This window comes from Acomys russatus, chromosome 23 (assembly GCF_903995435.1).
Source record: "Acomys russatus chromosome 23, mAcoRus1.1, whole genome shotgun sequence".
Taxonomy (NCBI): domain Eukaryota; kingdom Metazoa; phylum Chordata; class Mammalia; order Rodentia; family Muridae; genus Acomys; species Acomys russatus.
In genome coordinates this window covers 23,608,540-23,633,991 of record NC_067159.1, presented here as the reverse complement: position 1 = coordinate 23,633,991, position 25,452 = coordinate 23,608,540, and the positions used below count along the sequence as shown (strand labels likewise).

The window sequence follows — 25,452 nt, the reverse complement described above, 5'->3', positions numbered from 1 at the left end:
AGACTGTTTGGGCATGGGTTTAAAGTAATAGAAAGTGTTTATTAGTTGGCTGGCAACTATACTGGGTGTTGGGGATCCTTGTATAGAACCAAGCCTTTCTTAGGTGAGTTTTAAGCACAAAACAAAAAACAAAACAAAACAAGCATGTTTTGTGTTGGCATACTCCAGTTAACAAGGACAATTAGACAGATGCAGAACTTAAGAAGCCAAAGGCAAGGTTAGTAAGTTAGAGACCTTCCTAGAACTATGGACTTTGATGGATTAGGTCTTTGTTTTCATTTTGGCAGGCGGTGCTGTCTATGTGCTGAGTTTTATGGCTTGAATGGTACTTCCATCATGAAGTCAGTTGTGCTAAGGTCTGGGTCCTTGTTACATCATTCAATTTTCTGGGCTCCCCTGAAGGTGTCCATGTACAAAAGTGAGGATGCTGAGAATTGGGACTGGGAAAGGCAAGAACTAAAGCAGAGAGGAACGTCTGGTGGAGACTGGGTCCCTCCTGGAATCTATCATCAGCTGCACTGAGAGTCATCAGTGGCATTTCCAGTAAAACATTGATTCCCTGGGAGAGGACCCAGGAAACAGTTCCTGTTTCCCTTCTCTGCACCCTCCTTCTATCTTAGCAGTTCCTTTCCCATGGGGAAAAACCTGAAGCTGCCTATGTGAGGTGGCCAGCCTGTTCAGTAGCCAAAGAACATAGAGACTGACTGAGTCCGAGCCTAGTGCCCAGGTCTGTTGTCCCCCCACACTTCTCTAAGGGGGCAGCACACAGTTGGGGGGAGGTGAGACTGTGCCAAGGAAGTGGGAAGCCCGACTCATCTGGGTCATTGAGTCCTCCCAGGTCATTGCTTGTGCTTAGAAAGCCAGACAGTGAGAACAGACACTGAAATCAAGGTAGAAACTTGGGCTGCCTAGAGAGTTCAACCATCTAAGACCAGTGGGTTGTATTCCATTGTGTAAATGTACCATTGGAAAATGTATAAAGAAACTGTGGTACATTTATGCAATAGAATACTACTCAACTATTAAAAACAAGGAAATCATGAAATTTGCAGGCAATTGGTGGAACTAGACACCACCATCCTGAGTGAGATAACCCAGACCCAGAAAGACATGCATGCTATATACTCAATTATAAGTGAATATTAGTCCAAAATAGATGGCCTCTGAGAGACTCCACCCAGCTGGGGATTGGGACAGATGCTGGGACTCACTGCTGGACTCTGGGCAGAGTGCTGAGAGTGGTATGGAAGAGTCAGGGGATGGAATGAGACCATCAAGGCCAGCAGGATTTTGAGGGGTCTTGAGGGGCTCAGAGGGGCCTGCACAAACTGTTGCAGAAACCAAGGACAATGCATGCAGCGAACCTAGGCTCCCTGTTCAGATCTAGCCAATGGATAGCTCATTCATTTTCCATGGCTGGTGGGAGGGGAGAAAAGACTGTTCTGACATGAACTCTGGTGCCTCCAATTTTATCACTTCCCCTTGGTGGGGAGGCCTGGATGGCACAGAGAGGAAAGAGATGCAGGCTATCCAGAAGACTCCTGATAGGTTGTGGTTATATGGTAGGAGAGGAGGTCCCCTTCTGTCAGAGGTCTAGGGGAGGGGAATGGGGCGAAAGAGGGAGAGGGGGTGGGACTGGGAAGATGCAAGTGAGGGAGTAACAATCACGATGTTATCTGAATCAATTATAATAATTTTTTAAAAATGAAAAGACCTATGGGTGACAAATATGACCTGGTGGTGTTGCCATTGGCTTATTTCTCTTTTTTCTTTTTTAAGCAATTAGGTGATTTTTTCAGAAGGCTGTAACAGGACAGATTCCTGAAATATATTCCTCAGTTCAGATGAAATAAGAATCCCTCAATGTGTTCTTTTGTCTTGAACAATAAATGTCATAAAGAAAGTACCAAGTAGTGCGTGGGGCTTGTAGAAATGGCATGTAAAGTGGCACAAATATCTTGTCCTGTCCCCAGCACACAGTAACACTCAGCTCAGGACTGGGAGGGCAGCCCAGCACTGGGCTTCTCTCACTGTGTACTGTGGATGCACCATTGTTAAGTTAGGAGCCCTTAACTGGCAAGTCAACCTTGTACTTCAAGTTGATTTATCCAGCATTAGAGAAAATGCAATGTAGCAATGCCACAACTTTTTCTTTGAGACTGCTTTATAAAGCTCAGGCTGTCATCAAACTTACGTAGCTGAGGATAACCTTGAATCCTGGTGATCCTCCTGCCTCCACCTCCCAGGTGCTGCTGCTACAGCCAAATCCCACCATGGCTGCTTCAATGCTCTCACTACTGTTCAGCTAGTGGGAGCTTCAGGTGCGTAGAAGAGAGTCACAACCAGCGCCACTCTTTCTCACTTCACAGCTGAGTTCCCTAGGAGACCTCTGCTGAGCATCTGTTGAGAACCTACTTGTGCCTTGTAGGTTCTAGGCACTGAACAAACGAGGATAAATAAAGCAAACTTTCCATCCTTGGCTTCCACATTTGAAACACTTGACGAGATAATTATTTACCCAAGTTGCAATAAGACGCCACTGCCAGCTCAATTATTTGCTACAGCTTGAGTTTTCTCCTGGGTTTAAAACTAAGGCTCTCCTGAAGGAGTTTCTCTTGCTTAAACTCTCCTCTCTCTGATTTTTCCCACCATGTGGGGCTTATGTGGGTTGATGAGGAAAGGGTGAACACAAGCTATGTTGAGTGAGCAGATTCCCTTGTGGGTCACCTTGATCATCCCACTGGGGACCCCAGGGAGTGGAAGAGAATGTGCCTCATCTTGTCCACTCAACAGTTGCAGAGGCTGGGGATGTTTCCACTGGTAGAGGCACTAAGTCCCTGACAAGCCTGGTCTGCCCTGGCTGTGGGCCCAGCATGTTCCTACACAGAAAAATCCCTCAGGCTGCAAACAGCCTTCAAGAGAAGGTCAAGAGGTGAGAAGGAAACAGCAGGCCTGTGGCAGTGTTAATCTCTAAAAGGATCAGGGGAAAGCAGACCCAGGGATGACAGGCTCTTGGACTCCTGAGGGAGTAAGGTGAGCAGGCAGGACAGGCTAGTGTACCTTAGTATATTTTATATATACATATATATATATATAATACTATATATTTAAATATATGATATATTATACACATATAATACAATACATAATATTATGTGTCATATTTATCACACAATCACAATATACTAGATTTCATATTATATCATATATATAATTTATTATATCACAATGTAATATACATATCATATATGCAGAAAAATATGATATATTATTTTTATTATTATACTTACGTGTATGCTTAGGTGTATAGAGGCCAGAGCATAGCCTCTGATGTTGTTCCTCACTCTCTGTCCACTTTGTACTTTGACACATGGTCTCATCTCTGGACATAAGGCCCCTAAATGGACCTAACTCCCCTGATCTCAGGAGTTAAGCAGGGTCAGTCCTGGTTAGTATTTTAAGGGGAGACAAGTTCTTTCTCTCACTGGCCTGGGCCTTGCCTCTTAGACTCATTAGCCAATGAGCTCCGCCTGTCTCTGCCTGCTCAGCGCTGGCATGACAGCCGCACAACACTGCATCTGACTTCTTTTTAAAATGTGTGTTCTGGGACCATGCCCAGGTTCTCTCATGTCTGTGGCAGGCGCTTCGCCTGCAGGAGCTGTCCCCTCACCCTGAGGCATTGCTTCTTCCAGCACTTCCTTGTGAAAAGATGCCCACCGAAGCTGTAAATGCTCTGAGAAATAGACTGCAATTACCTTACACATCTGTGATAATGTTTCTTGCTCCGTAGATGGTCTCAGGTCAAGCCGTGAGCCTCACCACAATGGCTCCTGCACTAGCGTACTCAAATGTTTAGCTGCTGGCAGGGCAGGTGCGGGCTGAGGAAGCTTCTTGAATCTGCTTTTCAGGCCCACACACATATTCTCTGGGACCAGGGAAGGATCTAAGCACCTGCTGGAATCTGCACGACACACTGAGGGTCAGGGGTGGGTTTCCATGACGTGTCTATCAAGCAAGTGGAAATACTGGGGACTAGAAAGGGATTGTCTTTGTGAGGCCTAGGCTGGTTACAATGAGCCAGGACATCTAGGAACAACACAAGTCATTTGCATGCCCCAACAGCATCCGGACTCAGCAGGGCTGGGGAGTCCAATTCAAAGTGTTCATCCTGGTTTACACTTAGTCTCCGTTGATGCTGGAAGTCAGTTGGCCTGGTCTCCAGGTGCCACAGAGTGTGTGGTACTTATGAGCTGTTCCTTAGCTTCAGAGAAAGCCGAATGAAGCCCTGGTAGGAGGACAGAGAATGGCAGGGGAGAGGAGATGAAGGAAGGGCAGGGGAGGGGAGGGGAGAGCAGTGCAGGGAAGGGGAGGGCAGGGGAGGGCTCCCTTTGCCCTGTCAGTGTGTATGTCTCAATAGTTTGGTGTTTGGTCAGCCACCTCCTGTTTGTGGAATTTGTGATGCCCTCACCTATGCCAGGGCTGTGGGATGGAAAGGGGAGGAGGACTCAGTTGGCATCCACCCATCCATTTTCCCATCACCCAGGCTCTGACTGTGTGAGCTCAGCTCCTTCAGCGCCCCACTAACCCTTACAGCATCTTCTCAATGCCCCTGACTCTCAGCTACATCACGCCAGAGTCAAACGGCAGAAGAGCAGACAGAAGGTGGCTTTCTTCCCTCTTGACAGAAGAGCTCGTTCTGCAGTTTGACACTAGTTCCCTGAGCAGGTTGTGGAGCCCAGGGCCCTTTCTGGAGTTGATTCAGGAGTCTTCATGGAATCAGATGCTGAGAGGTTCTGCTCAGTCTGTGTTGTCAGTCCTTCCTGTCATCCATAGACAAACATTGGCCCTGTACTTTAGAAGGAGCAGCAGGCGGTCAGAGGGGGCAAAAAAGTGGGCGTTCCCAGAAGACCTTGCCTAAAAAGCAAGAAATCAGAGTTGAGCCCGAGACCAGTCTCTGACTACAGGGACAATGTGTACCTGTGGTGTTTTGGAGGAATTTTCCTCTCCTTCAGCAGGTGTGAGATTTGTTGATAAACTGGCTGTGCTGCCCAACTGAGTGCTTCTTTTAAAGACCAGAGATCCTTCTGGAAGGAAGCTCCAACCAGAGAGAGCCAAGCACTGGACCAGCACAGGAAAGAAGAACATGTTGAATCTATCTCAGGTCAAACCATCCAATTGTCTGGGTTTAGCGCAAGAGAGAAAGGTCAATATATATATATGTGTGTGTGTGTGTGTGTGTGTGTGTGTGTGTGTGTGTGTATAGTTTTGTTTTATCACATATCAAAATAGAACTTTAAAATCCCATCTTTGTCCTAAAACTCATTGAGAGATTTTGGCTAGTGACCTGTCTTCTTCTCTGTGACCATCACACATGCCATCCATAGTTCTTGCCTCAAGGAGTTGCTACAAAGCTGAGGCTACAGGAGTCAGTGTTTGGTCTGTCAGAACAATGAAAGTGTTCATCAGGTGAGTGACCTCCTGTATTAGTTATATCCTCATTGTTGTGACAGACACATGACAGGAGCTCCAGCTGGTTCCACTCTGAAGACGTAATCAGCCTATCAAGGTTGGAAAGCCATAGCAGCGCAAGTGTGAGGCAGCTGGTTACACGGTATCTGCAGTCAGGAAACAGGAAGAGGGGAGCACTGCTGTTTACCTTGCCTTGTCCTTTTTACTGTCTGGGGAATCAGCCCATGGCTTGGTGCCACCTACGTTCAGGGTGGGCCTACTCTAGATTGGAGTGAAAGGAGGTTAATAGGGACAATGGAAGTTGACTCAGTTCTATGGGATTTTGTCTTTGTCCCATTAAACAGCAAACAAGAAATTCAACAAAAGTGACCACAATCATATAAGCCAGAACCTCCAAGCATTCTCTGGAGTATATTTCTGTAGGAGCATCTCAGAGTGGTGAACAGCAAGCAATGCAAGGTGATGCAAAAGCAACTCTCTTTGTTATTGGGACTATTTATATTCTCCCATAGTCCATACAGGATGTTTTGCAACTGGCAATGGGGCAGTTCCCCTTCTAGCAGACAAACATCATGGGCCCTCTCACAAGTCTGTTTCACACCTCGCACTTGAGGACAAAACAAAAACATGTTTGCATCCACTACACTCCCCCAGCACATTTAGCTCATATTGCTGAATTCAATTCATTTTATAAATATTCCTATGAGCCTCATGATAACCCACCGAAAATCTGATCATATTTCTCATGAAGAGAAGAATGACAACCAAACAGTAACAAAGAGATTGTCTCAGGTCTTTGTTTATGTCTGAAAGGCCAACAAAGGCTGTTCAATGCCACTTAGGCTGCAATCAAGGAGACTGGAGGACATGCGCCCTGTACTCAGCCCTAGAAGCAAAGAGAGCCAACCCCAGCCTCCTAGCATCTTCACCCTTTCCCAGATTCATGACATTCTGATCATCACCTTAAGCTCTTTATGGATGTTTTGCCATTGCTCTCAGTACTTCATCCTTATTCCTTGACCACAGTCCTACTTGTTACCAATGGTCACTCTCTGCCTTTGTTTCCAAGGGTTCTCATGACTCCTGGCCAGAAGCTTGGAAATACTTTGCCATCAGAACTGTTCTCAACTAATAAGTACAGAATCAACATATAAGCACCCAAGCCCCTCATCCTGGGGTGGGATTTGCTCATTTTTTAAACGGAGTTATTTATTCTTTTTGCTATTGAGTTATGAGAGCTCTGGGAACCCTTTGCAGATCACATGATCTGTGAAAACTCTCACACCCTCTGGCTCTCTTTTTACAAACTCCATAGTATCCTTTTGGTGTGTCTACTTTGGCAGAACTCAGACTTGCCCCCTCTTGTCCTTGATTGTACTTTGGGAGTCATAACTAAGAAACCACCATCAAATCAGGATGATGAACATTTACACCTATGTTTTGCTTCTTATAGTTTTGTGGTGTTGACTATTGTACAAGGACCTTGATCCGTTTAAAATTCATTTTTGCATATGGGGTAGGAGTCCACCTTGACTCTCCTGCATGGTACATCCACCAGTTCCTGAATCTAAAATCTTTCTTTCCCTCACTGGACTGTCTTGGCACTCTTACCAAGACCCAGCTGTTAATTGATCTTCAGTGTAATAAAGGATTTTTCTGCACTCCACATTCCTCGTGTTTGCAAATTACATTTTTTAAAAGTTCATATATAAATGTATATATATAATTCACATATATACATATATATGTATAAGTGTATAAGATGACTGGACATATAAGACAACCAAATTTTTTCTGTTAAAATATAGAATTTGGAATATAATCTCCTCTTCCAATGCACACCCTGTGTAGCAGACTCAGGCATGTGTCTATTTGCAAGGAGGACACAGACAGCCAGGTGTGTTATTAAATGCTGGCAGAGAGCCAATGCCAGCCTACACTGCCACTTTAAGGTGTGCTTCACACTCAACCTGATGCCGAAGCCGTGCAGCCCTCCAAATTGAATGGGCAGGTTCTGGTAGAGGACCAATCCATGCTCATGCTCTCCTCTTGAGGTATAGGAAGATGTGTGTAGCTTGCTTCTCCCTGCTTCATACACCCCACACAGAGCTGGGAATTGGCTGCAACACCCCTTACTATATATGCAAGGGGAAGCAAGTTGCAGGTAAGTACTCGGTGTATAAGACCCCTGACTCAGGCACAGATTTTTTGGGGGGTTAAAAAGTCATCCTATATGCCAGAAATTAAGTTATGTACATCTGCATTAGTTTTAGTGTTCTATGTGTGCAAGTCACCTTGGAGTCCAGAAGGTATCAGGCTCCCTAGAGCTGGGGTTACAGGTGGTTTTGAACAGTCTGATGAGAGGTCGGGGGAAGTGAACTTGGGTCCTTGGCAAGAGCAGTAAGTCTCAATGGCCCCAAGATTAGAAATTATTATGAAATTCATCTTGAGTGTCCATTGTTAATGTATAGCCATAATTTAGAATCTGTTTCCCCTTAAAATCCAAGGATTATTATTTCCAAGAAACATCTTCCCTGTCTTAAAACAAATGACTATTTGCAACAGAGCACCCAAAATTTGCTACTGTCCTTAAGACAAAAATGGAGGAAGCTCAGGTATTGGGGAGTGAGGAGCATGGCTCACTTTTTCCTTATGATATGGTAAGCTTCTAGAAAGTCACAAGCTTTAGAATGCCTAGGAAGTCTTAGAGCACAGAACATAGGCCTGGAAAAGGGTACATGTAGTGATAAAGTGAAACATTAAGTGATCATGGCTTGTACTATAACGGTCTCACAAGAAACACACGCTGTAAAATAAAAACAGCATAGGAGCCTTCCTGGGCACAATAACTAAAATGTGTTTCCAGGTCCATCTTAGGCACCGCTTATAGCATATAGAACAGGTCATAGGATCCTCAGCCTGATCTCTGAATTAACAGATAAGAGAAGCGAGTCCAGAGATGTGCTGTGACTTACGATCTACAGAGGAGACAGGGTACGGGGTCTGGAAACACATTAGCTAAGTCCTCTCCATTTTGAGGCCCAGGAAAGTTTTTTGGATCCCATCACTCTTTGCTTTCTATCTGCTAAAAGGAAAACAGATGGTGCCTATTGTGTAGAATTGTTGTCAAAACAAAACCAGGTATTTAGTCTTCAAAAGCCTTTCCCGGGCTCCGTGTGTCAGGCTGTGTACTTCGTGCAGGAGGGAGAGTAGAGAAAAAACTCAATCCATGAGCACAGGAAGGGTCAGTGGAGACAAGGATTGAGATGGATGGGTGGGCAACGCTTGGCGTTGTCTTCCTCAGGCTTGTTGTATTGGTTCCTGGTGAAGTCCAGTTCTGTTTACAGAAGTCAGATCCATCACTGTATCATTTATTCTTTTTTAAAATATTTTTTATTATTGCATGTGAATAGTGTTTTACTTGCATATATGTCTGTACAACACTTGCGTGCTTGAGGTCAGAAGACAGCGTTGGCTCTCTCAGGACTGTAGTGGTGAACTGCCATGTGGGTACTGGAAATCAAACCTGAGTCCACTGGAAGAGTAGCTAACATTCTTAACCACTGGGGCATCTCTCCAGCCCATGCTCAGTTCAGTTTATTTTTGGGACTATAATACAATTACATATTTCTTCCTTCTGTTTCCTCCCTCCAAGCCCTTCCATAAGCTCTTCCTTTCTTCCTTTCTAGTTCACAGCATTTTTTCCCAAGTGCTGTATCCAGGGCCTGATACATTAGTCTCATAATAAATGTTGAACAAAACAGGGTTTCTTCTTGTACCCCAAGTTTCAGGAGGACTGGACACACTTAAGAGAAGCAATTGGTTTAATGGAAAGAGAAAACAGACCCCTAGGAGAAAGTCTGGCCAGCATGAAGGCTTGTCACCAATCCAGATTTTAGTCCCAAGAAATAGTAAATAAGTGATTCAAGCCAGGGCTTATGTCATTTTTAAAACTCGAAGGCAATCTATTGACAAAACACTTGTAGTTTTATCCATATATGAATATATTTTTCTACCAAACAAATCAGCTTAGTTAAGAAGACGATTTTAAAGTAGAAACAATGTATGTCCACATCACTCTGGAAAACAAATAAAGGCAACTCTGTGCATTCCCCCACACACTTAAGTTGCCAAACCTGGAGAGATAAGAACAGCGTGGGCAATATGATAGCAGGAGGCCGGGGTAACATCAGGGCGAGGATTGGGGTAACATCAGGGCGAGGATCAGGAGGAGGCTAGGCCCTGGGCCTCTGTGTGGGTATCTGCTTGGGCAGGACTCTCTTTCTTCAGATATGTAGCCCAGCTGGAAAGGGTAGAGAGCTGGGTCTGGCCTGGGACCTTAGAGGTGGCTGATGAGCACGTGTATGTGCCAGATATTACACAGAGCCTGCTAAGTCACAACCTCTCCCCCTCATAGATTTATTCCCTCCCTTAGAAATGAGACCCTCGCCCCCCCCCCTCTCTCACACACACACACACAAAACAGCTAGTGTTGAAATAATGCTCAAGTGGAAATCTAAGTTATGGGATTCTAGATTCCATAACTTCTCGCAAGCTCTAGGATCTAGACACGGCTTCCACAATGTGATAAGAATCCAGCTGCTGGTTAGTTAAATGAAAAGATAGAACCAGTTTGGGTTCTTAAATATATAAGAGGGAGGCCCTGTCACTGTCCCTGTGAATGTAAACATTATCACTCTCTGCTTTTCCTCCTAGGCAGTTGCCTGTACCTCCCTCACAGACCTCAATTCTATGGAATTGGCAGTTTCAACCTGCCATCTTTGACTACACAATTTTATAAGGCACTTTTTACATTGCACTTAAAGGAGTCCATATCATTTTTAGATTTGTCAACTCCCATGTTTATGAAGTAGAAAACAAATGATTCCATGAATTCTGGCCATAGCTTGTGGTGGGTGTGGTGAACTCTCTGACTTACTCAGCACACTTTTAATCCCACTGCCATGAAACTGCAGTGGAATTCTTACTAAGTTGGCCAAGGATGGTTCAGGTAGAAAAAATAATTCTGGGGAAAAAAACAGCAACATTCTTACAGGACAGAAATGTGTGCGACTATGCCAGGACTAATTCCACCCACACAAGAAACACCAGGGCAAAGTTGCCAAGAAATAAGCACTTGTTAGTCTGGCTAAATTTGGACAGGAGTGTGACTTTCATGTACACACAAGGAAGGACTTTGAAGTACACAAAACTGGACTCTGTCTCATTTTACTCAAGAAAACATGGCACCGAGCATAGCCAGGTGGAGCGTCCTACCTAGGGTGATCTAATGGTGAAGACTGTGTGACCTCAAGTGAGGTCCCATAGTCCTTTTCACACCTGGTCACTGCTTTTCTTTGTAGCTGTTGCTGAGCTTCTGACATGGAGCCTGGCTGCTGGGTGCTTAAGACCACAGTGATGGCTCAATGGGGAGGAAGATGAGGCATTCTGAGTGAAGAGCCTAGAAAGGTAATTCGCATCTAAAGGATTTCAGCCTTTGGAATTGGGAATTGGAGTTTTCAGGAAGACCTGCACCCTCATCATCTTGGAAGCCTCACACTTCAGTCACACATCCTCCTTCCCACGCTCCTGAGAGACAGCATCCTCTCTGTGTAGCGAGGTACTTGGTCAGGGGCTCTCCCTTATCTGGTATGTCCATGCCAGACTTTTATCTACTTTGTTCAGTCTCAAGCAATTATGTTCAACCTTTGGACACTGTGATACAAGGTTGTCAACTACAGAGTTCACACACAAGAGCAGAACAGTTGAGTACACACACACACACACACACACACACACACACACACACACACACGCATGTGCACACACCGATAGTGTCTCAGTTTTAAAAGGAAGCTTATGATTAAGAATTGGGCCACACTCCTAGCCAGCCTGAGTACATGCAGACTACAGGCTGTGGGCTGGACTCAAGTAGGCACTGAAGTGCTTATTAAGGCACATAATCTGTTCACATATTCAATATTACATTCATCTAGATAAGAAAAATATTTACTGAATTCCTGGAGTTATTCCCAGGGTTTGGGAGAAAGGTAGAGCTTCTATCAAGAATCAAAAGAAAGGGACAAAGAAGTGAGGGCCCTATTGTATGTGTCATTTCCTAGCATGCTCATCATTTGGACTTCAAATCTGCCCATTGAAGTAAGTATATTTATCTTGGGTTTATCAGATGAAGAAACAGGCTTCACGGAATTTATTCCACCCAAATCCAGTAGGTGGTAAACCCCACACCCTGACAAAGTATTTGACTGACACTCTTGTTCCTTCAGCGCTTCATACCCACCATGTTACTCTAGCAATTTGTCTTCAAGATGGGCAAAACTGTTTAATAGCCAAGATATGGTATTTGTCTCTCTGGGATGAGAATATCATGTGACTAGTTACATGCTCTTCTTTCTTCTTCTTCTTCTTCTTCTTCTTCTTCTTCTTCTTCTTCTTCTTCTTCTTCTTCTTCTTCTTCTTCTCCTCCTCCTCTTCCTCCTCCTCCTCTTCCTCCTCCTCCTTCAACTTCTTAATTGTTCTGTATTCACTGTCTTTTTCTTCTCCTCATCTTCCTTCTGTCTTCATCTACTTTTTCCTTCTGCTTCTTCATCTTCTCCTCTTTCTTCTTCTCTCTCTTTCCTCATTCTGCATTGGTTTAAGATTTCTACTCCATGAGAAATAAAGAATATAAATTTATTGGGAATCTTAACCACAAGGGTGATAGAACATACATGGAGAAGAGAAATTTCAGTTTGTAATCATTTTCCCAACCACTGAGGCTTGGTGCCTCCCAGAATACCCCCAGCAGGATTCCCCCAGGATTAGAGACTCATTCCCAGGAAATTCCCTGGTTACTCAATAAGCATAAATCAAACTACTTTGAAAAAGTCTGGGCTTAGAGATTCTTTCGAATATACTCCATTTTTCCAATCCCTAGAAACTTAGCCCCTTAACCTCTAAACTGGCACTTGAAGATACACTGAAATTCATTTTGAACAACTGAGAACCCCAAATAACCCCTCCCAGCATCAAGGCCCAGCCTTGTGTGAGTTCTGAGAGTTTACATTCCAGTCCCAAGAAGGTGCCTGCCATGTGGGTTTTTTTACAGGAAGACTGGGGTTCAGACATTGTTGCTGGCCTGTGTGGGACTCAAGAGTGAGCCAGTTGACTAGACCTCACTAAAGATATGTATATCTCAAATGAGTGTTTAAATAATAACATTTCTTCTTTTAAAAAGTCTCCCCAGGGGGGTCCAGGATGACTTCAAACGGAACCTCTTGCCTTAGCCTCCCAAATACTGGGCTAAAGTGTGTGTTTCCACAACGAGCTTCAAATTTTCGATCACATCATTTATAGGAGTTTATGTTTGTAAACCACATTGCTTATTGTGTGAAAGTAATTTTGAAACTGTTTTTGGTTAATTTCTTTTGCTAGGCTCTCAGGCAAAAAAAAAAAAAAAAAAAAAAAAAAAAAGGAGAAGAAGAAGAAGAAGAAGAAGAAGAAGAAGAAGAAGAAGAAGAAGAAGAAGAAGAAGAAAAGTCTGTTCTACAAAATGCATAGTTGGCTATTTTTCTCCATTAAAAAAACATGTTTTTCTTTAAGCTTGAGGAGGAGGAGGAGGAGTGGAAGGAGGAGTCACGAGTGGGTTGTGAATTCAAACACATCCCTAATCTCAGCCTTTGGGCCCAAATTCTGGCTGTTAAGTGATGGCAGGACACAGAGTTTTTTGTGTCACAAGCTTCCTCCAAGTTAAAAAGCATAGAACTAAGACCATAGGAAGGACTGCCTCACGGTTGCAGCACAAGACACTCAGAATTTTAAGTTCTTAGATTGATTAGGATCTTAAAGATATTGGAAGATTGGTCCCTATAAAGTGACTCTGGGTGAAACAGAAGGAGATTTAGAGGAGAGAGCAGCGTTCTTGACCTTAAGTAACGCACTGGCATGCAGGACACACAGCACATGACCATGAGCAACTGGAGAAGAACAGACCAGTGTCACAGAAGGAATGTGACGAATGTGTCAGAATAGACAGAGCAGAGGGGTCATCTCTATGGAGGGAGAGGAGTTCCAGGGTGGAGAAGCTTTCCTGACAATGCTCCTCCATCCTGTATGAGGAAGTCTGCCCTACCCAAACAGAACAACTTGTTCTTTCCCATTTTCCATCTCCTGATGAATGTTGTCACAGACTTGCAGGAAGAACAGAATGCCAAAATTAATTGGAAAAGAGAAAGAGAGATATACCCATATAGAAAAGGAGTAGAAGGAAATGTGATCTATCAGTGATAAGAGAAATGCAAGATGTAAAATACCAGGACTGAAAAGTCTAAGAAAACAGTAGCATACTTCACAGAATGAACATCTAACTTACCAAACAAAACAGATGCTTAACTTCTAGTCACCAGAGGACTTACTGTCCTGTGATGCTTGGGTCTCCCCTAAAGTTACACATTGGAATCTGATTCCCCTGCTGTGGAAATGATAGTTTCAGACCCCAGGCCTTTGGGAATCTGAATGGACCATGGGGTTAGAGGCCTCATCTATAGCTTTAATGTCTCTGTGAGAGATATCTGAGTGACCTCTGAGCGCCTGTGAGGACACAGGAAGATGCCTATGATTCAGAAGATAGGTCCTCACCAGACACTTGGCTTGATGTCTATCTCCCAATCACTAGGCCCATGAGACAAGTTTCTCTTGTTTATAAGCTTTTGGTTTATTGCTATAGCAGCCTAGAAAGATGGAGACAGGACAGCTCATTAACGTCACAGTGTTCTCCCACCACCCACTCAGCTGAGGGACAATAATGCAAACGGGTAATACTACAATGATGGAGACGAAGCTGTGGAGCAACTGAAGGTCTAGAACACTCTCAGTGGGAGTGGGAGCTGGTTTCACCAGTGGGAGGTCCAACAGGTGCCCAGCAATCCTAAGCAGAGATGTGTGTAAATGCCTAACGCACGGATGTGCAGAACTGCGTGTAGCAGCACTGTTGAAACAGCACCAACCTAGAATGGCCTCAAGTGCCAGTGGGAGAATGCACAAAGGAGACGTAATGTGTACGTGAGGGAATCTTCTACAGCTGTGGTGACAAAAGAATTCTCACTATGTGCACTGCCAAGATTGGACCTCTCACACAAGATGTTTACTGAGAGAAAGCAAACACAAGTATATATTCCCTGTGATTGCATTTCCATAAAGCTCAAAAACAGACAAGGTTCACCAGACAAATGTCACCATCAAGCCAGGAACTTGAAATATCAGCATTTGTGGCATTTGGGGTACACACCTGCAATCCTAGTATTTTTGACACTGTGGCAGGCAACACCAAGTTTAAAGCCAGCTTGGGATACATGGTCAGACTTTGCCTCAGAATAAAGAAATAAATACAAGTCAAGACAGTAGTTAGCTGTGTAGGGGATGAGAGCTAAAGGGAATCCTGAGAGGGCCTCTAGGATTCTGTGTGTGCCTGGTTCATGGTCTGGGTACATACATATACATTTGTTCTATTCATAAAAATTCAGTGAGAATTTCACACACCTTTTATCTGAGGATGTGGGGATGAACTTTTTCCTGAAATTATAAAAGATAAAATGTTATTAAATGTACAAAAGGATAAGGTTGGGTCTTTCCTTCACATCATATGGGAAATTAACTTAAAATGTCCTTTTCACCTTGCATTGATGCCTGTAGTTCAGGTTTAGTCAAGCATTACCTAAATCCTGTTGCATCCTAGACTCCTGTACCCTGGCAATATTCTTAAGCCCTCTTCAGATTCACCGAGGCAAGGACTCTTTGCATAATTTTGGATGTGGCATTTTTGACTATATAAATAATACTATTATGAGTTGACATTAGCTTTTACCTCTACCCACACCTATGTTTTCCATATGTACCACTGCAGCTGCTGTGCATTAACCTTATTGACCCTTCAGTGTTGTTCTCTAACCATTACGGTCCTCATCTCCATTATATAGATGAATAATCTGAGGTGCTGCCAGATTCACAATCTGTCCCCAAGCCACACAATTAGCCAATGTCCACCAGTAGTCAGCAGCAGGCTGTCTAGCTTCTGAGTACAACACCCCAAACACTGTGTGTTTCTCTTCTTCCCAATGGTTCTTTGATATCAAAATCAGATATTGATTTTTATTTAAAATGCCACTTACATTTGTGAAAATGAGAGCTACGTTTCTATCTTTGATGTAGAAATTTAAAAATAATCATTTAAGGAGAATGTGCCAAATCAGTTATGAAATTGAGAGATTGGAAACCGGGACGTGGAAAGTATACACCCTAGAGAAAGATGCCACACGCTCCCCTCCCTGTTGTTCAGTTTGTCAACCATGATGTAAACAACCCAGTGAAAGGCTTGGCTGCCTCAGAGGACACCTGGCTGGACTCTGACCCACCCTTTCTCTGTGAAAGGGCTGCTTCCCTGGACAAGAAAGAGTCTTTGTGACGGCATTGCTTCGGTTACAGAACTTGTTCCGCCCTGATTGGAAGTGTCAGCTGGCTTCTCCTTGCCTACTGATGGCCTCGCTCACACTTGCATCTCACATCTTCAGTCTGACCGGTCACCACTCAGGGCCTAGTCAGTTCACCGTCCCCAGTATGTCCAGATCCAGCATCTGTGCTTTCCCTCCTGTGAGAGCATGCGCTTACACACTCTGGTCTTCCAGATTTTCAAGGTGAAACATCTTCACCCCTCCCATCTCTCACGTGTCCCATTGTGTCTGTCCACAAATTCTACTATAGACCGGGAACATCACCCACTCCTGCTACAAGCTGTCCTGAGTGGAAAGGCCTCTGGTTCCACAGTGGTTTCCTAGTTTGTCTCCCTGCTTGCATTCTAACTTTGGCTCCTGGACTTATCAAAACCTGATCTTTTCCCTTTGTGTGTTTTGAGATAAGATCTATGCACCCAGGCTAACTGCAGACTTATACTGTAGCTGAGGATGATCTTGAATTCCTGATGCTCCTCCTCCACCTCCCAAGCTGGCATTGTAGGCATGCACCTTCACCTGGTTAATATGCTACTGGGGATTTAACCAAGGGCTTGGTGCATTCTGGGTAAGCATTCACATTGAGCCAGATCCTGGGCCCTAGAGTGATCCTTTCAAGTTATGTCCCTCTGCTCAAAACCTTCTACCAGCTTCTCGTCTTCCACAGCATTCTGCCCTGAGGACATCCAGACCTCCAAGCACACACATGTCTCACTGTTTGTTTGTTTCTTGTTTATAGACGCAGTATTTCTCTGGGTAGCCCTGGCTCTCCTAAAACTCAATCTGTAGAGCAGGCTGGCCTTGAACGCAGAGATCTGCCTGCCTCTGCCTGAGCACTGGGATTAAAGGCATACACTACTGTTGCCTGGCTCCATGTCTTGCTTCAGTACCTCTCTGTGCATGTCTCAGCTGCAACAGTCTCCTGATGTTACTTTACGTCTCTGGGGACACTCTTGCCTTGGGACCCTGACCTCCCTAGAATGTTTTGCTTTGCTTTGCCAGCACCCACATAGTGCTGTCTCTCCTACTTTCTTTAGGCTTTGATCTCCATGGGTTCTCCCATTTACATCTTTTGCACGTGATGTACTCACCAGTACGCCTGTGATGCCGTATCCTGTGATTTGTGACTATCATCTCATTTACACCTGCCTTGGAAACTGAGGACTAGAGAGGCTATGGGTCACCTGTGGTCTGATCGTATGTGAGTAGTGGAGTTCAGACAGCTGTGAGCTGTATCCTGCAAGCCTTTCCTCTGAAACTGTGTAACAGTGCCCTGCTTAGCCATGGCATCCTACAACCTTTATAGACACCACAACATTTGTGAAACCACAACCTCAGGACAAATCTGCCTTTTCTCATGACTTGTTCTATCTGTTTTCGTCTCTCTCTCTCTCTCTCTCTCTTCCCTCTGGTCTTCCCCAGTCTTTCCCCTCAATGATCTCAGAGTCTTCTCTTCCTACATCTATTTATTAGGCTTCATAGAGACTCCACGATCTCTTTTGATCATGCAGAACAAGCCATTTATTCAAGGAATCGTTTCTGGTCAGGTGTGATGGCACCTATACAAACTAATATCCCAGCACTTGGCAGGGGCTGAGGCAGGAGGGGCACAGATTCAAAACCAGCCTGCTCTTCACAGTGGTGCACTGAAGAGAGAAATAAATGAAGGAAAATATGAAGAGGGGAAGGGAGGGAGGGAGGGAAGGAGGGAGGGAGGGAGGGAGGAAGTGGGGTTGTTTCACTTTAGGCCAGGCTGTATGGGGGAATGGCTATCAAGAAGACATGTGTCCCCGAGCTTCTGAGGAAGACATGCTAGTGAAGAGGCAGACAGGGCAGTGAGTACACAGGGCAATGTCAGGCTGTGAGGGAACAAATCAGGCAGGGATCTAGGCTTGAGAAACAGGCTCAGGGAGGCCTCCTTGAAGAAAGACATGCGGGTAAAGAACAGGGCCCGTGGGCACAGAATCATGCCTTTCTGGAAGAACAGCACATCACAGTGATGGCCGTGGGTGTGTCCTAGAGATGCCAAATTTAACCAAAAGGAGGGAGGGAAGGATAAGAAGGTTGGGGGGAGCCTGGACACCCAGTTAAATTTGAATCTCTGGCAATAGTGGATAATCGTATCCATCCCATGCAAAACTGTGAAGCACTTGTCTCGGTCAATGGCTCCGCTGCAGCAGCATACCCTCAGTGTGGCTAGTAAACAAGAGAACTTCATTTCTCACTGTTCTGGAACTGTCTAAGAGTGAAGCACTGGTAGGTTCAGATCTACTAAACAGTCAGTTACAGGCTTCCAGAAAGCACCATGTTGCTGAGTCCTCCAGAGAAGAAACTGTGCTGTCTTCACAGGGAGGAGACAGAGAAGGCAAACCCATACCCACAGGCCCATTACAAAGACCCCAATCCCATCCAAGTGGGGTCCTGTTTCCTTTTAATCACATCCTACACACTTCACTCTAAACACTGTTGCATTGGAGATTAAGTTTCAACATAGATTTTGGAGGCAGGTCCACATTGAAACCACAACCATATTTGTGCTAAAATATATTGTCCATTGTTACTCTGAAATTCAAATTTGACTTGAATTGACCATTTGAGTTGACAGATTCAAGTTTGATCCAGGCTCACTGCAACTGGTCCTCTTGCCTTCCTTGTAAACAGTGATGGGTGAGATTCAACTGCAGGCACAGGGCTGGGATGGAGTGCACTGGTAGAGTGTTTGCTCAAGTCCAATGTCCGGGTAGGGTGTGAAGCCATCTCCTGAGCCTCTGGGGGACACGCCTCTTCCCTGTGTGTAACTGTTTCCACACTTCCAGCTTATCACACACAGATGGCCCAGAGTGATACGGCAAACCTAGGGCAGAATGCTTCCCGTTTCCCAAGAAGGGAACTGGAGAAAATTCCAGGAGTGACCGTGTTATTGATGTCAAGGAAAAAAAAAAATGTATGCTTGGGGGGGTGTCTAAAAATAAGTCAAGTCAAATGCACAACAGGAAAAAGCAAAAAAGGAATTGGAAATCACCTTGTTTTGTCTTGGTAGCACATTTAAATTGAGGTAAGTGGCAGTGACTCAAAATTTCAAAATTGCATCACTTTGATCCAGTCATTACAAGAACTTGTTCTGCAATCAGATGGTCCCAAGTTTAGAGGGACAGTTGAGAGGAGTGCAATAGAAGAGAGACAACGAATAAAATGTCTATTACTCACACAGTGCTATCCATTGGTAGTGGACAAAGTGCAGTTTTCTCTGTGCTGGAGTGGGAACACACACAATTTTTATGTTGCAGTTTCTTAGAATCAGTAAAAGATGAGGTTTAAAAACAGCGGTGAGTTCCATGTTATTTATGGCATATTCAAACTTTTTGTCTCTCTTATTTCAGTATTTGTACACGTTACTGCAGATGCATGTGGAATTTTCCAAGCCACATTCCAATGTGAGACTCTACAGTAGGGATTATGACCCTCATTTGAAAGCGCTGGCTGCAGACTGCTCCTGCAGATTTTCCTCATTTTAGCCTCTCACTGCTCTTATCTTACTGTTTTTCATAATAAGTCAAACGTTGTGGGGATCTATTTTGGCATTAATTCATTACTGCAGTCCCTGAACATGGTTGCCTAATAATAAGTTAAAATGTGTGTGTAGTTTGTGGCTCCCTGTTAGTGATGAAAATGTAACCTTGTTTGTTTAGTAAATGTTCATCTTAAAACTCAAATCCCATCTCACACCAGTTTTTTTCTTAGCAATAAATATTTGCCCCTCACTGTATTTTTTCTTTTGTTTAAGATAACAGTAACAATTCATTTTATTTATATTACCTTTATCTCTGTGGGTAATGCCTTTAATTTAGAGCAATTTTCATATTTTAACTCTATACAACTCAAAAAGGCATATTTACTGAAGTGAATTTATCTTTATTAGTTTTATTTTAGGCCAGCTCTACTTACACAGACTATTTCCTTTTATGCTTTAGATGGCAAGATTGTTCTATCATAAACCCTAGTTTGCCATTTTGGATGGATGCACAAGTGCAGTTAGCGTGGATGTGGAAGACTACATTTACAGCCACTGTCGGAAGGTAAGTGTCATGTCACAGGTGCTGAGGTGTCTGTGTGCCATGTCCAACCACAGGCCGGTACCAAAAGGAGAGTCCAAGCAACAAGATTTGCTTCTAAAAGGTAATGTTTTGTGTTGGTAACTGATATATATGTACAGGGTACAAGGAATTATCAGTGTATTCTAAATAAAACTTGATAGATTTGAACAAAATACAAGGCATTATCAATGCATCCTAAATATAGTTCTCTTTAGCAATTTCTTAGTTGTAGTACAGTGTTTGACTATATTCCCTGTTACTTCATTACTTATACTCAGATTTAACAAAAGCAAAACAAAATGAAGCCCTCTGGTTGTTCTTCTGTCCCATTAACTTGACCTATTTGTCACTTTTTAAATGAAAAAAATCAATAGTAACCATGCAATAATTAAAATTATTTTTTCAAATTCTTATCTTCTGTGTGTGTGTGTTTGTGGCTTATGTGCCTGTGCTTGTGTGTGTTTGCATGTATGGTCGTGTGCATGCACAGGGTGCATATGGAGGACACAGTGTGTGTCCTTAGTCATGCTCCACTTCATTTACTGTGGCTCCTGGAGGTTGTTGATTGAGCTAGTTCAGCCAGCTGCTGCCCTGTCTCTGCATCCTCAACACAGGGTTACAGGCGGGGCCACCATGCCCACCCAGCTATCGCCCACGTAAAAGTCCTCACGCTTGCACAGCAAGAGCTCTGTCTACTCAGCCATCTCTCCAGCCCTTCGCTTGGTAGGGTTTTTTGTTTGTTTGTTTGCTTTTGTTTTTAAGATATTCACTTTTTCTTCACATACAGAGACTAGCATGATCAGTTTCACTGGGTAGATAGACTTGAATAATCAATTCAAGGTCACTTAGTCCAACTTAATGAAGCCTACGTCCTTTGCGTACTGACAGAAACACTGAGGGCTCATTTTCAGCCTGTATTCCTGGATCAGACCTCGGAGGTAAGAGCAGACACAGCAGGAGTGGGAACCCTGCCAAACTTCTGTGGGTGACTCCAGTAAAGGTGCTGGCGACCCATCTTGCCTTCAGATGGACGATGAAGAAAAGGGCCATTTGGTACTTTTTAATCTACCCTTTTTTAAAAATCTGGACAATATTTTATAAATTTGTTTTAGTTGATAACTATGAGGCTGGCTGTGCCGCCATTGTTTAAGTACTTGTTTGGCAGCCCTGGTGAGTGTTATGTTTTGAGGAGTTGCTGCAACCATCTGTACTCTTGCTAGATTTGAAAAATAGTAGCATATTGTTTTAGAGGTCCAGCATAAATAAATGCATCACAGTAGCATCTTAATACTTTCTGTGTATATTTGGGGAGTTTACAATAAATAAGCACAGTCCTGTACATACACACATGCTCGCGTGTACATGCACACACATGCACGCTTGCTTGTTAGCAACTCTCCAACTTTGACAAGTAGAACAGCATATTTATAGTGCTTCCATTGCTTCCTCAAGCCACCTTGCCACCCTGTCATCCCACCACTGAGAAGATAGATGAAGTGCCCCACTGTCACCCCCCACTTCCACCCTCACCCCCACCACAGCAGAGAGAACAGCAGAGGCATATGTGCATGCCTCAGAGTCCACGGCAGCCCGCTCCTCCAAGAGGAGGTGGCTCACTGCTCCACAGCCAAAACAGCCTGCTAGGGCAGCCCGTTGCCCCAAGACATGGTGGCCCGCTACCTCACCCCCTTCCCCCACCAAGGCAGAGGGAGCACCCTGCAGCAGCATTCACAGTGGCCCGCCCAAAACGTAGTGGCCCAATGCACTCCCTCAACCAGAGCTGGGTCTAGCACTCAAGCATCGGTCCAGTAAAACTTTAAGTGGCACGCTGCCACCCTCTCCTTCTTGCCTCAGCACTGCCAGACTCTCCTTTCCACCTCAGGACTGTCAGCCCCTCCTTCCTACCTGGGGCTGTGGAGACTGGAGACAAAATAGCTGTTCGTGGTGATTTTCCTACCTCAGCCTACTGCTATGATGGAGTCTGGTACCCTTCCTGCCTCAGAATGTCTACTGCCACCGTGGGAGCTGTCCATGATGACAATACCCTGTCCTGCTTCAACCCACTACCATCATGGAAGCTGCCCCTGAGGGCAGCTCCTCCTCTTCAGTCTCTGTTGGGTTATTCCTGCCGCAGGGAAAGGCTTCCCTGCCATGAGCTCTTTGTACATTTCGTAAATGTTTAAACTTTATAACCCCTCAGGAGAAAAAGTGACCAGACCCCTGCCTAAGAAACCTCCAGCAGGCAAGCTCCTCCCCCAGATGTCTGACACTGTCATCTCCAGTAGGACTCATCCCAGATTATGTTAATTTGAGGTGAAAAGGCTACACAAAATCCCACCAATCCCTGAATAGGAAAGCCCACTGATCCCTGGGCTCCCCAAACTCAGCATTTGTAATCCCATCAATCCTCACCCTAAAAACCCTTGCCCTAGAAAGCTCCACCTCCCTAAGAAATCCTATATAAAGGCTAGGTCTGCCCAGTTCCCTGGTGCCTTCTCCTGGGAGCAGAGGCAGCCACTCCTGGATTCATCCCTCCTCTCCTGGGTTAAATCTCTTAAGAGATCTACTTTCTGGTGTGACTCATTTGAAAAAGAAAAAGAAGAAAAAGAGAAGATGCCAGGAAAGGAGAGGATCTCAGGCTCCTGGGTTCCTTAGCTTGTCAGGGGTTGGGTTAACCCTCCCCTGGGAGCTGCATTGGCTGGAAAAGGAATGGAGGCTCTTAACCTCCTCGATTCCTTAGAGGTTGGAGTATCCCTTCCTTGGCAGCTGCAACATCTCTGCAGAGGAGGCCTCCTCTCAGAGTTGTGTGGTTCCTGGACTCCTGTGCTTCAGGGTACCCTTAGGACACTGTCCCACCACAAAGCTGTGTGGTTCCTGGCCTTGCAAGTCCCAGAATACCCTTCCATTTGAGTACCGGGAAAGCAAAACAAACTTTTGGCTCCATGACTCGGATACTCTTCCTTTGGGACACTGCCCCACCTCAGAGCTGGGAAACCTTCCCAAGTCTCAGAGTTGTGGGATTTCTGGACACCTTACCACTGGATCAGGAAGGCAGACCAACCCAAACAACAACAAAGGTATCAAAACTGATTTCATAAAATGGGCTGAAAAGTATGGTGTGATGATGAAAAGGTCTTAAGCAGTTTTCTCCATTGGATGATATGAAATGCCAATTGTGTTGGCCTTCCTGACAGACTGGAAGGGTACCCTAGGACTCAGAAGCCCAGCAACCACACAGCTCTGAGAGGAAGCCTTCCCAGCAGAGGCATCACAGCTCCCAGTGGAGGGTATCCCCAGCTGAGATGAGGAGCTCAGGAGCCTCAGATCTACTCCACTTCTTCACTTATTTCTCTTCATTGTTTCTTGGCTTCTTGCTATGAGAGAGTCCCAGCAGGCAGCAAGTCTTTTCAAAGAGATTTAGTGAAGGGAAAAATCCAAGGAGAGGAGTGATAAATTCAGGAGTGGCCGCCTCTGTTCCCAAGAGAAGGCAGCAGAGAACACAACCTTTACATGGGATTTCTTATGGGGCATAACTTTTCATGGCAGAGATTTCTAGAGTGAAAATTTTTGGAATTTCAAGTCCTGGGCTTGCAGGGCTCGGGGATTGGTGGGCTTTGCTACTCAGCGATTAGTGGCTTTTCCATAGACTTTTCACCTAAATTAGCATAACCTGGCATGGGCCCTATTGGGGTACTGGAGATGACCTTTGTGACAGTTGGAAACATTGTTATGACAGAGAGGTTTGGGGGAGGGGCCTGGCTGCTGGAGCTTCTTGGGCAAGGGTCTAGCCACTTTCCTGCCTTGAAGGTTTACAAAGTTTACAAACAGAGTCCAATGCTGGGAAGTCTTTCCCTACAGATGGAGTCAGTATGAATACTGGAGAGGAGATGCTGCCACCATGGACAGCTCCTGTGTTGGCCTCTCACAGCAGGCTGAGGCAGGAAAGGTGAGAGCACAGAGGTAGCATAACAGGATGGCAGCATCCAGATAAGGCTTCACCACTCTGACAGGAGGTGCCATTTTGACAGCTTCTGTGGTGGCAGTGCAGACTATGGCAGGAAGTGGGGGGCTCTGACAGCTCTTGAGGTGCACTGCTCAGAGACTACAGATTGGATTTCTTTAATGGCTTATTTTCTATTTTTTGAGTCCTCCTTAGTAATTATTTGTATGTGGTTTTTGGTTTTACAGGTATTAGAAATGTTTGTACTGTTTTCATTCATAAGACTGTATAGACTGTATTTGCCTTGAAGGCTTTTCCCTGTCAATCCTATGTTGTTGGCTCTTACGTTTTTAAGATTGTGTAAATCTGTAAAACACATTCCATTTGAGGGAAGAAAAGTTACTTGGAGTTTTGGTGATAATTTAACATTGCATTGATTATGAATAGCAGAAAATGAGGGAATTGTCCCTTAAGTTTATAATCTTTTAAAACCTTTTGTTGATGTAGCGAATGTGTACATACCATGGTGTCATGTAGGTCAGAGGACAACTGTGGGAGTCAGTTCTCTTCCACCATGTCAGTCCAGGAATTAAACTCAGGTTGTCAGCCTTGGTGATAAACGTCTTTACCAACTAAGGCATCTTGCCATCCCTAGAACTTTTTCTGAACGCAAGACAGCAGAAATTTACAGATGAAATAAAGCAACACTTAAGCTCAATTCAGAATGTTTACCATTGAAGAGAACAGTGGTGCTTCCTTCCTGAAACTAAGCCATGAGTGTGAGATTTCCCTTTGGAAAGGCAGAGTCTGCTTTTCTTTTTGTACTTTGACTTAAGTAACTCTAATTACTCCAATTACAAAATCAGGAACAGAAAAATTTGTCTCAGTAGGCTTTTTAATACAGTTGAAATGTATGTTTAACAAAGACGATAATATGTGCATCTTCTTATGCAGGTCTTCCTAATCGTACACAGCAGCCAAACTTATGACACAGCTTAAGGGATATCCCTTGGTGCCATCAGAATAATCTAGTCATAAAATTTCATGGTAGAAATTATACAGAACTTACTTAGACTAATCTTTTAAACAATTCTTGAACTAAAAATAGAATTAAGGTCTGGAGAGATGACTCAGTGGTTAAGAGCCCTTGCGCATTTGACAAAATTCAACACCCATTCATGTTAAAAGTCTTGGAGAGATTGGGGATACAGGCACATACCTAAACATAAAGGCAACCCTCTAGCCAACATCAAACTAAATGGAGAGAAACTTAAATCGATTCCACTGAAATCAGAGAAAGACAAGGCTGTCCACTCTCTCTATATCTCTTCAACATAATGCTGGAAGTCCTAGCTAGAGCAATAAGACAACTTAACGAGATCAAAGGGACACAAATTAGAAAAGAAGAAGTCATAGTATCTATATTTGCAAATGATATGATAGTATA

General features: G+C 44.3%; 1 protein-coding gene across 2 annotated transcripts in view; it reads left to right on the top strand.

Moving 5' to 3' along the window:
• The window catches only part of Abcd3 (ATP binding cassette subfamily D member 3), a 221,766-nt gene that overhangs the window by 190,703 nt on the left and 5,611 nt on the right, over positions 1-25,452 (top strand). Inside the window, exon 21 of one of the 2 annotated variants that reach the window (XM_051165703.1) lies at positions 19,943-20,047. The exons of the other annotated variant lie outside the window; for it this stretch is intronic. Coding sequence (XP_051021660.1) covers positions 19,943-19,972 — 30 coding nt within the window. The 3' untranslated portion in view covers positions 19,973-20,047. Of the gene's footprint in view, positions 1-19,942; positions 20,048-25,452 lie in introns of those variants that run through there. 2 annotated transcript variants of the gene reach the window in all.